Source organism: Xenopus laevis, chromosome 5S (assembly GCF_017654675.1).
Source record: "Xenopus laevis strain J_2021 chromosome 5S, Xenopus_laevis_v10.1, whole genome shotgun sequence".
Taxonomy (NCBI): Eukaryota; Metazoa; Chordata; class Amphibia; order Anura; family Pipidae; genus Xenopus; species Xenopus laevis.
This window is the reverse complement of record NC_054380.1, coordinates 92,846,509-92,860,772: the sequence shown is the minus strand read 5'-3', so window position 1 is coordinate 92,860,772 and position 14,264 is coordinate 92,846,509. Positions and strand designations below refer to the sequence as shown.

The 14,264-nt window shown below is 36.6% G+C and overlaps 1 protein-coding gene and 1 long non-coding RNA gene across 2 annotated transcripts in view; one reads left to right on the top strand and one right to left on the bottom strand.

The window, feature by feature from the left end:
* The window catches only part of xxylt1.S (xyloside xylosyltransferase 1 S homeolog), a 90,905-nt gene that overhangs the window by 58,870 nt on the left and 17,771 nt on the right, over positions 1–14,264 (bottom strand). The window contains 1 exon segment of the mRNA NM_001093082.1: positions 13,489–13,636. Within this exon segment, the coding sequence (NP_001086551.2) occupies positions 13,489–13,636 (148 nt within the window).
* LOC121394270 lies at positions 9,585–9,979 on the top strand. The gene is made up of 2 exons (XR_005961605.1): positions 9,585–9,825; positions 9,935–9,979. It is a non-coding gene; the product is annotated as an uncharacterized LOC121394270 (long non-coding RNA).

The following is a 14,264-nucleotide window of genomic DNA, read 5'->3' as shown; positions in this document are numbered from 1 at the left end:
ACTACAGTTTATTGAGCATTTCCAGTTTTCTACCCAGAAAAAATATTTGCCAGGCGGGAAAAAATTAATTGGGCCAGGTGTGGAAAAATAGAATTAATAAAATTTTGCCTCTAACTCCTTCTACAGTAAATAACAGTTTTTTTATACACATGGATAGGACTGTGTGCTTCAGCAAACACAGTGTACAGTCCTACTGGCTTCAATACAGAAACTACAACTATTCACACAATGGGGGGTGAGCAGCAAAGACAGAGAGAAACCAGGTAACGGGGGGAAAGATTAGCCAGACAGTCTGGGGAGAACACTGCATTCAAATGTTTACTCATATGAAAACAGATTAACCATGGAAAGACAAATGAAAACCCATTTATTAATTATGTTTGTTACACTGATCCTCTTGGTATAAACTCAAGGTAACAATTTCCCCACTTTCTGCTGAAACTTCTTTTTACAAATAATCTGTTTGTGGCTAGTACTTAATTCGCTATGCCTGCCTTGTTTTCCTTAGAAGCTTTACGACCATGTCATTTTTTGCATGTCCCTCTCATACTAGTAAACCATCTCAACTGCTTTTTCTGCTAGGTGTTTTAACTGTCATTATCATATTAAGACAGGCTGCCGTTATCTCTCAAACTCTGAACTGTATTTGTTCAGTTGAAAGTATTTAATGTATAGACTGCATTGCATTGCAGGAATTATCCAGTCAGTAAACTTGCTGCTTGATTACATCATAATGGATTGCTTTATGATATCATAATGGATTGCTTTATGACATCATAATAGATTGCACCATGTCACATGACATCCATTGTAATCAAGGTGTAGTCATCTGAGTTATTCAGTTGTTTACTGATCTGCAAACAGATCAGCCATGAACACAAAAATGAAAACTCATTTAATGATTTTGTTGATATTCATGTTACCAATCTATTTATATGCAATTCAAGGTAACTGGCTTTATGTTTACTTTACTAGCAATACAAAACTACCATGCATGGGTTCCTATCTTGTGTAACCAATTAATTGTCTTTTTCTCTATACAGATACAAAAAATCAGTTTTTAGAATATGATGAAATTGAGGATACTACTGATACTGAGGATACTACTGATACTATGGCTAACACTGTGCCTGGTAAGATTTAAAATTTACAGATTTACTTATATATTTGTTTTTTTCTGCATTCATCTAATGCACAGTCGCTAAAACATTCTAAATTTATATTTTCCCCCTTTTTTTAAATTTCTTAGAAATCTCCATTACCACTTTATCACCTCCAATCATAACCCAATATGAAGGTAAGCCTATTTTTTAAATATTTTTTCCCTATGGTCATATGCACCTCAAATCCCTGCTAGCCATGCACTACCCAAATATGCTTCAATGTATGTTGTCTTTTATTAACTACAGAAACAAATGGCATTACAAAAATGGAAGGTGAGAAAGAAAAGGAGGAAGATGTACCAGTAAATTATGCTGAAGATGAAGAAGAGAACTATGATAATGAAGAGGATGAATATGGAAACAGTAGAAGCTTGACTTGTAAGATTCAAACTGTACCTATTTTTGTGAAAATTTAATTAAACTTAAATTTTAATTAAAAAAAAGACGTTATTGTTATATTTCGCTAATAAATTAATTTTGTTCCTTAATTTCCACAGCATCTGATGCAACCCCCACCACTCCAGTAATGCTTACAGACAGCGGTAAGCCAAATTTTATATTATCTTACAAACATAGTAACCCACAAACATCTCTTTTATTTCTCAAGGTAATTACTGTGATGATGCTTTGTTTTATGAAGGACTTGTTTAACACTTTCTCATCTTATATGTCTTCAGAAAAAAAAATGAACTTGATCATCTCCGGTTCACTTTTGGGCTTTGTATGCCTGTCCCTGATTCTTGGACCATGCTGCTGTGTTTTCTGCTGCGCCCGTTTTAATGCGTATGTATTTCATTCATCTATGTATTGTTAGCACTCTTCTTGAGTTCTTACTATTAATTTTTTTCTCAATTTTTTTTAGTAAAAAAGATGAAATGGTCCAAGCTGAAGAAGGTAAATATCTAATAAAATGATATAGTATTTGGGGTTCTTATATGTAGGAATTTATTATAAGCTCTGTTTGCAGGGCTTTCATTACCTCATGTATTGGGTATCGGTTGTATTATTAAATGTACTCTGTTTGTTATATACACTCTTATTTTACAGTCCTATTATTAAATGTACTCTGTTTGTTAAATACACTCTTATTTTACAGTCCTGTATGTGAATATGTTAATACTTTATAAATACGTGTTAATAATAACAACTCTAATGGAGTCTTTTGTTATTCAGGAATAATAGGTGATACGGGGGACAAAGAAGAACCAGAGAAGGAATGCTCATAGAAGATTTTCAAATAAGCAAGATAAATAGAAAATAAACATATTCTACAATGTAAGTTACACTATTACTTTCTACTAGTCCTCATGATGCCTCCTGAAACACTATAAAGATTTACATGACAGTGTTTAGATAAAACAGTGCCAGTATTAATATTGCTCCTTCGTTGCCCCTGAACAATGTGGGTTTCTATTAAAAAATATTAAATAAAACAGCTCATATGTAAATCTCTGCTTCATTAATTCCATCCAGGATTCAACATCCTTGCAACAGGATCTTGAAAAGCTAGCAATCTGGGCAGCTAAGTGGCAGATGAAATTCAAAGTTGATAAATGTCATGTACCTGGGATGTAAAAAATACCCAAGCCATTTATAACCTTAATGGGACTGAACTAGGCAAATCCATAATGGAAAAGGACAATGGAGCCCTTGTAGATAATAAACTTGGCTGTAGCAAGCAATGCCACTCAGCATCAAGGGCAAATAAGGTCTTGAGCTGTATTAAAAGGAGCATAGAGTCACGGGAGGAGGGGGTCATTCTTCCACTGTACAGAGCACTGGTAAGGCCCCATCTAGAATATGCTGTACAGTTTTGGTCTCCAGTTCTCAAACAAGACATTATTAAATTAGAGAGGGTTCAGAAATGGGCAACTAAGATGGTAAAAGGTAAGGAAAATCTTAGCTATGAGGAAAGACTGGCCAAGTTGGGGATGGTCATGCTGGAGAAGAGGCATTTAAGGAGTGATTTGATAACTATGTATAAATATATAATGGGATCATATAATAATCTCTCTAATGCTTTATTTACCAGTAGGTCTTTCCAGCCGAGACAAGGTCACCCATTCAGATAAGAAGAAAAGAGGTTCCGCCTAAATATTCGGAAGGGATTTTTTTTACAACGAGAGCTGTGAAGATGTGGAATTCTCTCCCTGGAGCAGTCATACAGACTGATACTTTAGAAGGGGTTGGATGGCCTTTTGGCAAAGGCAGGAATACAGGGTAATGGAACATAGAACATAGTACAAGTTGATCCAGGGACTAGTCCGATTGCCATCTTGGAGTCAGGAAGGAATTTTTTTCCCCTTCTGAGGTAAATTGGAGAGGCTTGAAATGGGGTTTTTCGCCTTCCTCTGGATCAACTGGCAGTTAGGCAGGTTATATAGAGACTAAAAAAGGTTGAACTTGATGATCTTGATGTGTTTTCAACCTAAATTACTATGTTACTATGTTATGTAAATAAACTATTTCCATAATAATATGTGTTTCTAGTAGTATGTGCCATCAGCAACCCAAAATAGAAAACTGCCATATTATGAATTAAGGGCCACCCCCTGGGATCCTAGGATTCTCGGTGCACACAAACAAAACAAACCAACCATACATGTTAGGTCACAGGACCCAACTACTGGACAAAGTTCTGCCTTTTGCTCACAAACTTCTTCTTGTTACAGTTAGAGCTGCAATATTTCTGGTCAGGTGATCTCTGAGGCAGCACAGAGAATATCATAAAATGGGGGCTCAAGGGTAAAAAAACTCTAAAAGGGCAATATTTAGCGAAATATATATTCCAGTTTGGCAAGATTCTTTAATACGCCACTCAATATGATATAAACTATACGTTGCTTAAGTATTTATTTTGGATCACAGTTTTCCTTTAAAAAGCTCTGTAATTACTCCATAAAAATAAATCTTTGCTCTAAATTTAGAAGGAATGAAATTAAAAATAGTGTTGAGCAAATGTAACTATTAAGAGTCTGTGAAGGGCCACATCTGTTCCTCAAATACCCCAAGGATTTACATATGTTGTAAATAGAAAAATGGTTAGCGGATCTGGCTGGGCCCAGTCCGACCCGGCCTGCAGCCTACCAGCCCACATAGGTCCTATAAAATGGAAAATAACAGTCCTCATTTTTCACTACCCAAGAACAACTATTTGATTATCTGAATGTTGCTCACGGCTGAAAAATATTGGGGACACCTGATCTGGAGCTTTAAAGGAAACCTGTCACTTTTTTGCTAACAGTAGGACTGTAATTAAAGAGTTATCAGTACTCACATACCACCATCTTTTTTTTGAATAAATGAAACTAATGCAGTGCTTTCAAAGTGTGCACGAGACTCTACCAGTCCGACTTTCTGAAAGTCGGCACGCAAAGCCTCAAGGGTAAAACTATAAATCTCGTGAGATTTTACCTCCCACCCGTTTGAATCCTTGGAAGAAGGAGAACAAAAGAAGGAGGAGATCAAAAGACCAGAGAAGCAATCTGACCAGCAGTAGCTAAGAATGTCAGTTTTACTCTGCCTCCGTGATAGATTTACTGCCACTGCTAGCACTGCTCTATTCTGCTTTAATCTCTGTTCAGTGTCCCTGTATCTCTTCATTTGCCTTCTGATAGCAGTTTTTAAAATATACAGTATATATGGGTTTAATTACCTGCCTGCATACCCCTCACTGTCCCTTCCATATGAATGTGTATGCTTTCCCCTTGCGTTCCCCTCCCTGTGCCTTCCAAAGGAGTTACTATATCTGAAGTTCAAGGCTCTGTGTTGCTTCCTGCATAACTCTTTCTGACCCTTGCGAACAGAGTTGCAATCTCTCCTTTCTCATCCCTGTCGTTTCCGAACAGAGTATTAGTGAGAAAAGTTTAAAGCTCCGGTACTCCCCTGCATATTATATTAAATAATGTGGAAGGCAGTGGGGGGGGGGGGGAAGCATGGAGAAAGGAGATTCTGGATGTGCTTGGAGATAGATTGACATTGTGGAGGGAGAGGCTTGGAAGGTAAAGGAGCATTGAGTGGTCATGGAAAGCAGTGTTTTGCATAGTAGGACATAAATAATTGTACTTTGAAGGAGGGGGGGCATTGTAACATTGTATTTCACGCTGTTAGCCTTTTGCATTGCTGCATTTCTTACTGAGGTCCTACTCCCCTCTCCATTTTTGACAATGTTTTTTACCCCCGGCAGCACACAATCTACCTTAGATCAGCACATAATGCTGTAACACTGCTGAGGGAACACCTATCCTTTTATATGATAAGAACTAAAGATACGATGCCCCAATATAATGGCCCTGCCAGAAAAGGAGATTAGGCACCCTGCAATTTCTTTCCTCTTTGCCTTTAAGGGTTGGTTCACCTTTAAGTTAATTTTGAGTATGTTATAGAATGGCTAATTCTAAGCAACTTTTCAATTGGCCTTCATTATTTTTTATAGTTTTGAATTATTTGCTTTCTGAATCTTTCCACCTTTCACTGATGCCATCTAAAAAAACAAATTCTTTATAAGGCTACACATTTATTGTTGTTGCTACTTTTTATTACTCATTTTTCTATTCAGACATCTCCTTTTCATATTCCAGTCTCTTATTCAAATTAGTGCATGGTTGCTATGATCGTTTGGACCCTAGCAACCAGATTGCTGAAATTGCAAACTGGAGAGCTGCTGAATAAAAAGCTAAATAACTCAAAAACTCAAATAATGAAAACATATTGTAAATTGTCTCAGAATATCAATATCTACTTCATACAAATAGTTAATTTAAAAGTGAACAACCCTTTAAAGGGAATGTCAACCCAAAAAAAATGTTTTGCCTTATTAAGTAAAATAAAATGTAATTCTAACTTTGAAATATACATTCATTACAATTTTTCTATGGTTTTCAAGTTATTTGTATATGTACTGGCTGCCTCTCTCTATTCTCTGCCCTGATGGCTCAGACTGTTGATACAACGTAAGACAAGGCAGCTGATTAAGAGATCAGACTTTGCTGCTGGGGAACTAAGACTTTTGCAACATTGTTTAAAAAGTACCAACCAGGAGTAAAGCAAATACTATAACTTTAAAAGCACTGAACATCTACAATAAATATATATTAGAAAGTTGCTTAGAATTATGTTTTCTTTTATTAGTGACATTTTTATTTTGGGGTTGACTTTAAGCTAAAGGGTGCTAATTTCTAAAAACTGGGCAAATTTGCACCTGGGCAGTAACCCATTTCAACCAATCAGTAACTGGCTTTTTAGAGGCAGCTGCAGGTTGAACGGTGAAATCAAACGTTTCATTGGATATTGCCCAGGTACAGATTTGCCCAGTGTTTATAAATGAATCCAAGGACAGCACATTCTTAGTAGGTTTTAGCATTTTGGTAATTTCATAGTTTGAGATTTTTAGTAGTAGCCCACACAATGTGCTAATATAGAAGGTGTTTTAAACAATCCTAATAGAATATCAAGTCCTGGTGTGGCATGAGTGGTGCAGAGCATGTCTATCACAGAGTATACTCTCTATGACTAAGCACACATGAGATTTGCCAGTTTGACACAGCCCACACAGAGAAAACAAAGGGGTCCTGTTTCAAGATGGCAGCACCTATGAAACACTTTTTACATGTAGGATATTTTCTAATCCGTTTCAGATATAGACAGAAACAGATGACTAAAGGGTTTAAGTACAGATGGAAAGCTATATATTGCATATATATATATATATCTAGGTGACAGGTCCTCTTTAAGGGGAATTATTGCAGAAATGAAAATGTAATGTAAGCTTCATTATATTGAAATAAGTACATTTCTTAATTAAAAATTCTGAACAGTTTCTGAAATAATCGAGTTATTCTTCACTCTCCCCCTCTCGGCATCTGTTTCTCTTCATTCTTTCTTCATGCAGGAGTTGGGAGTCTCATTCTGAATGACAGTTAAATCCAAAATATCTGTAAGCGGGCTCCTTTAGCCTAGATGTTTTCTCTACTGTTTCTCTACATGCAGGATTTGTGCCAAAATAAGGTATTTTGTGTGGGTTGTAGTTGGTTATTTGAATGAGCTCTAAAACATCTGCTAGGAAAGGAAGCCCCTAAATAAGATATATTGGAACTATTGGTCAATGAAAATCTGACACCCAACTCCTTCATGAAGACAGAATCAAGAGGAACATATGCTGAGAGAGGGATATGGAAGATAAACTTGATTATTCCAGATATGGTACAGAATTTTTATTTTAACAATATTTAGAAAGTTTACTTTTTCAGTATGATGAAGTTTATAGTAAATTTTAAATTTTGTGAAAGTTCCCTTTTAGACTGGACAGAACACATGCCATTTCTAAACTACAATTATTAATTATAGATACATTTTCAGTCAGAAGAACTCACTAAACAAGTCTTTAGTTTAAGTGATTCCTATAAATGGCAGGTGAAGATACAGCAGAGAACTGCTAGTGAAAGGGCCCAGGCAATTGGAAATGTGTGTAATCAAGCCAAAACCCCTGGAAGAAAAGATGACAGTGAAGATGGATTGCCATTGCACATTTCTCTCTTTATGTTCCCCTATGCTCGTCGGGTTTTGCGGTTACATATACTGATTCCGTGTGGCTGCCAGTGATTTATCATGGGAATGCCACTAACCAGATTTTAATCCACCGTGATAAAATGCAATGTGTTTAAAATATATGTTACAAGTGTGTATTTCTTATAGGTTTGTTTTTTGGCAGCTCTGCTTTCTATTGCCAAATCCTATTTTTTCTGTAGTTCTCCACCTGATCACTGGAGCCCCTTTATTGATGGAAACTGGTCCTTTGGTCATTATAACAATGTATTAACAATTTAATGACGTCTGTTGTGTACTGACGAACCAGAGACTGGGCCAGGGTGCAACTAACCAGAACTGTCACAGTAGATAGAAAGTCAGGCAGGTATAAAAAAAATCCCATTGGATAAGAACCACACTGGTCCATTGATGAAGTCCTTGTTCAATGGGTTTCTATGCAGGACCCAATGTATGAGCCAACTATTGATCTCAGGCCAAATTGGGCCCAGAGCAACCTCAGCAAGTGAGTGCAATTGAAAACGTATGACCATCTGTAGAGTGCTTGATGAAATAATAACATTGCTGATTAAACTACAGTTTATTAAGCATTTCCAGTTTTCTACCCAGAAAAAATATTTCCCAGACGGGAAAAAATTAATTGGGCCAGGTGTGGAAAAATAAAATTAATAAAATGTTGCCTCTAACTCCTTCTACAGTAAATAACAGTTTTTTTATACACGTGGATAGGACTGTGTGCTTCAGCAAACACAGCGTACATTCCTATTGGCTTCAATACAGAAACTACAACTATTCACACAATGGGGGGGTGAGCAGCAAAGACAGAGAGAAACCAGGTAACGGGGGGAAAGATTAGCCAGACAGTCTGGGGAGAACACTGCATTCAAATGTTTACTCATATGAAAACAGATTAACCATGGAAAGACAAATGAAAACCCATTTATTAATTATGTTTGTTACACTGATCCTTTTGGTATAAACTCAAGGTAACAATTTCCCCACTTTCTGCTGAAACTTCTTTTTGCAAATAATCTGTTTGTGGCTAGTACTTAATTCGCTATGCCTGCCTTGTTTTCCTTAGAAGTTTTACGACCATGTCATTTTTTGCATGTCCCTCTCATACTAGTAAACCATCTCAACTGCTTTTTCTGCTAGGTGTTTTAACTGTCATTGTCATATTAAGACAGGCTGCCGTTATCTCTCAAACTCTGAACTGTATTTGTTCAGTTGATAGTATTTAATGTAAAGACTGCATTGCATTGCAGGAATTATCCAGTCAGTAAACTTGCTGCTTGATTACATCATAATGGATTGCTTTATAGCATAATGGATTGCTTTATGACATCATAATAGATTGCACTCTAACCATGTCACATGACATCCATTGTAATCAAGGTGTAGTCATCTGAGTTATTCAGTTGTTTACTGATCAGCAAACAGATCAGCCATGAACACAAAAATGAAAACTCATTTAATGATTTTCTTGATATTCATGTTACCAATCTATTTATATGCAATTCAAGGTAACTGGCTTTATGTTTACTTTACTAGCAATACAAAACTACCATGCATGGGTTCCTATCTTGTGTAACCAATTAATTGTCTTTTTCTCTATACAGTTACAAAAAATCAATTTTTAGAATATGATGAAATTGAGGATACTACTGATACTGAGGATACTACTGATACTATGGCTAACACTGTGCCTGGTAAGATTTAAAATTTACAGATTTACTTATATATTTGTTTTTTTCTGCATTCATCTAATGCACAGTCGCTAAAATATTCTAAATTTATATTTTCCCCCTTTTTCTTTAATTCCTTAGAAATCTCCATTACCACTTTATCACCTCCAATCATAACGCAATATGAAGGTAAGCCTATTTTTTTAAATATTTTTTCCCTATGGTCATATACACCTCAAATCCCTGCTAGCCATGCACTACCCAAATATGCTTCAATGTATGTTGTCTTTTATTAACTACAGAAACAAATGGCATTACAAAAATGGAAGGTGAGAAAGAAAAGGAGGAAGATGTACCAGTAAATTATGCTGAAGATGAAGAAGAGAACTATGACAATGAAGAGGATGAATATGGAAACAGTAGAAGCTTGACTTGTAAGATTCAAACTGTACCTATTTTTGTGAATTAATTAAAAAGTAATTAAAAAAAAACGTTATTGTTATATTTCGGTAATAAATAAATTTTCCTCCTTAATTTCCACAGCATCTGATGCAACCCCCACCACTCCAGTAATGCTTACAGACAGCGGTAAGCCAAATTTTATATTATCTTACAAACATAGTAACCCACAAACATCTCTTTTATTTCTCAAGGTAATTACTGTGATGATGCTTTGTTTTATGAAGGATTTGTTTAACACTTTCTTATCTTATATGTCTTCAGAAAAAAAAATGAACTTGATCATCTCCGGTTCACTTTTGGGCTTTGTATGCCTGTCCCTGATTCTTGGACCATGCTGCTGTGTTTTCTGCTGCGCCCGTTTTAATGCGTATGTATTTCACTCATCTATGTAGTGTTAGCACTCTTCTCGAGTTCTTACTATTAATTTTTTTCTCCATTTTTTTTAGTAAAAAAGATGAAATGGTCCAAGCTGAAGAAGGTAAATATCTAATAAAATGATATAGTATTTGGGGTTCTTACATGTAGGAATTTATTATATGCTCTGTTTGCAGGGCTTTCATTAGCTCATGTATTGGGTATCAGTTGTATTATTAAATGTACTCTGTTTGTTGAGTGTATACACTCTTATTTTACAGTCCTGTATGTGAATATGTTAATACTTTATAAATAAGTGTTAATAATAACAACTCTAATGGAGTCTTTTGTTATTCAGGAATAATAGGTGATACGGGGGACAAACAAGAACCAGAGAAGGAATGCTCATAGAAGATTTTCAAATAAACAAGATAAATAGAAAATAAACATATTCTACAATGTAAGTTACACTATTACTTTTTTACTAGTCCTCATGATGCCTCCTAAAACACTATAATGATTTACATGACAGTGTTTAGATAAAACAGTGCCAGTACTAATATTGCTCCTTCGTTGCCCCTGAACAATGTGGGTTTCTATTAAAAAATATTGCATAAAACAGCTCATATGTAAATCTCTGCTTCATTGATTCCATCCAGGATTCAACATCCTTGCAACAGTATCTTGAAAAGCTAGCAATCTGGGCAGCTAAGTGGCAGATGAAATTCAAAGTTGATAAATGTCATGTACCTGGGATGTAAAAATATCCAAGCCACTTATAACCTTAATGGGGCTGAACTAGGCAAATCCATAATGGAAAAGGACAATGGAGTCCTTGTAGATGATAAACTTGGCTGTAGCAAGCACTGCCACTCAGCATCATCAAGGGCAAATAAGGTCTTGAGCTGTATTAAAAGGAGCATAGAGTCACGGGAGGAGGGGGTCATTCTTCCACTGTACAGAGCACTGGTAAGGCCCCATCTAGAATATGCCGTACAGTTTTGGTCTCCAGTTCTCAAACAAGACATTATTAAATTAGAGAGGGTTCAGAAATGGGCAACTAAGCTGGTAAAAGGTAAGGGAAATCTTAGCTATGAGGAAAGACTGGCCAAGTTGGGGATGTTCACGCTGGAGAAGAGGCATTTAAGGAGTGCAGTAGGTCTTTCCAGCCGAGACAAGGTCACCCATTCCGATAAGAAGAAAAGAGGTTCCGCCTAAATATTCGGAAGGGTTTTTTTTTACAATGAAAGCTGTGAAGATGTGGAATTCTCTCCCTGGAGCAGTCATACAGACTGATACTTTAGAAGGGGTTGGACGGCCTTTTGGCAAAGGCAGGAATACAGGATAATGGAACATAGTACAAGTTGATCCAGGGACTAGTCCGATTGCCATCTTGGAGTCAGGAAGGAATTTTTTTCCCCTTCTGAGGTAAATTGCAGAGGCTTCAAATGGGGTTTTTCGCCTTCCTCTGGATCAACTAGCAGTTAGGCAGGTTATATAGAGACTAAAAAAGGTTGAACTTGATGATCTTGATGTGTTTTCAACCTAAATTACTATGTTATGTAAATAAACTATTTCCATAATAATATGCGTTTCTAGTAGTATGTGCCATTGGCAACCCTAAATAGAAAACTGCCATATTACGAATTAAGGGCCACCCCCTGGGATCCTAGGATTCACGGTGCACACAAACAAAACAAACCAACCATACATGTTATGTCACAGGACCCAATTACTGGACAAAGTTCTGCCTTTTGCTCACACACTTCTTCCTGTTACAGTTAGAGCTGCAATTTTTCTGGTCAGGTGATCTCTGAGACAGCACAGAGAATATCATAAAATGGGGGCTCAAGGGAAAAAAAATCTAAAAGGGCAATATTTAGCGAAATATATATTCCAGTTTGGCAAGATTCTTTAATATGCCACTCAATATGATATAAACTATTGCGTAAGTATTCATTTTGGAGCACAGTTTTCCTTTAAAAAGCTCTGTAATTACTCTATAAAAATAAATCTTTGCTCTAAATTTAGAAGGAAGGAAATGAAAAATAGTGTTGAGCAAATGTAACTATTAAGAGTTTGTGAAGGGCCACATCTGTTCCTCAAACACACCAAGGATTTACATATGTTGTTAATAGAAAAATGGTTAGCTAAAAGCACACAGGAGCCAAAATAATGTTCATGCCTGCAATAATTGAAGACACAGATTCATTAGACAAGATTATCATTAGACTATTTCTTTCTAAATCTGAAGAGCCAACTAAATGTCCAGGCATGTTCTGTTTTTTGCCTCAGCACAAAGACCTTTGTTCCTACACAGTCTATGGAGATAATCTGCTCAAAGGGGAAAAAATTGTTTTTATGGGCAAATTAAATTAGGGATGCACCGAATCCAGGATTTGGGTGAATCGAATCTGAATTTGCATATGCAATTTAGGGGTGGGAGGGAAATCACATGACTTTTTGGTCACAAAACAAGGAGGTAAAAAAATGTTTCCCCTTCCCACCCCTAATTTGCATTTGCATATGCAAATTAGGATTTGGTATGGTATTCGGATTAATCTCTCTTGAAGGATTCCGTTGAATCTAAAAAAGTGGATTCGGTGCATCCCTAAATTAAATATTCAAAGCGACCTGACCAGCAAACGCATCTCAGGATCCAAGTGACTGCCGTTTAGGAAAGTGGAAGTTAGCAATGGAAGGGGAGCTGAACCCACCATGTATTCACTTGAAAAAGTTCCAGGTGCTTGAACTGGATGAACTTTACCTTGCATAGGGGTCAGTATGAGCAAAAATCCAGTAACAGAAAAAATATTGCCTGTATCTGTACGCACTAGGCTAAATAAACACTTTCACAATTTATCTTTGTGCTACTGGAATTTTGTTAATGTATTCAGGAAAGTAGAAGGACAATTTCCAGCATTTTGCCCATCTTCAAAAATTCCAGGTGGCAAAACACTCTGCACGGCCTTATTTGCAAGTGCCTTTATGGAAATTACAGTGTCACAAGTCATAGTTCTAAAAGCTTTATGGAGAAAATCGTCCCACAATCTCAATATGATTGCAGAGGTCAAGTAACTTTACAGGGGGAAATTTCTCCCAGCAGAAGAACTAGTTCATAACCCCTTTGCTTCTTGTCCCCTATCTTGCGGAGATCAGCCTGTATACTTTTACATAGTGCGGAATCACACAGCAGTTATGTATTATATTTACAGCATCCTATTTCTGAAGTACATCAAATCTTCAGGGCTGTGTTATATAGCAATTTGGATCATATTTACCTTTAGGCATTATCTGGTGAAGTGCCACAGACAGGAAGAAGATTGAGTCACTGTAATAGGTCCCAGAGCCAGAGCTGAAGTGTTTCTGCATGGCTTCCACTATAGGAAAGAGTTTTTCCGTCAGTGTGGTGACATCATGGAATATAACCTGCGGTATAAAAACATGTACATGAGGCACTGAGAGGTCAGATACACACGGTAATGCCTGAAAAGTCTAAAAGAATGAAAGGATGACAAATGCAAATATTACAGAGTACATACATTAGGTTTAAAGGCTAAATTCAACATAAAATGAACCTTGTACAATGTAAACTACTTGCTGGGTGGTTACTGACCCTGGCAACCTGACAGCATCTTAAACTTTAGGCTAGTCAAAGACAGCTGAATTTACCAAGGAATATTGGTGTCTACAAATCACACAGTCATATACTTAAATTTTATACTTTAAGTTAATTTTAAGGTGAAAGGCCCCCTTTAAGTGCTTTACATTGAAGAACATACAGTATGTCTCAACAAAGCCAGTATATATATGTGTATACATGTATGTACAATATAAAGTACTAGACATTAAGCCCGTTAAATTAACGGGCGCTAGAACATATGTAGTCAAACATTCGCCAGATACGGTCCGTGGGGCACATGCGCAGTAGCGCAATCCCACGGACACAGGGACTGGACGCAGAGACACCAACTTTATTATATAGGATTGTATATTCTGGGTACCTGTTTATTCAGTGGATGCAGTAACTAAAAGGGTTTAACAAATTACAAGGCAT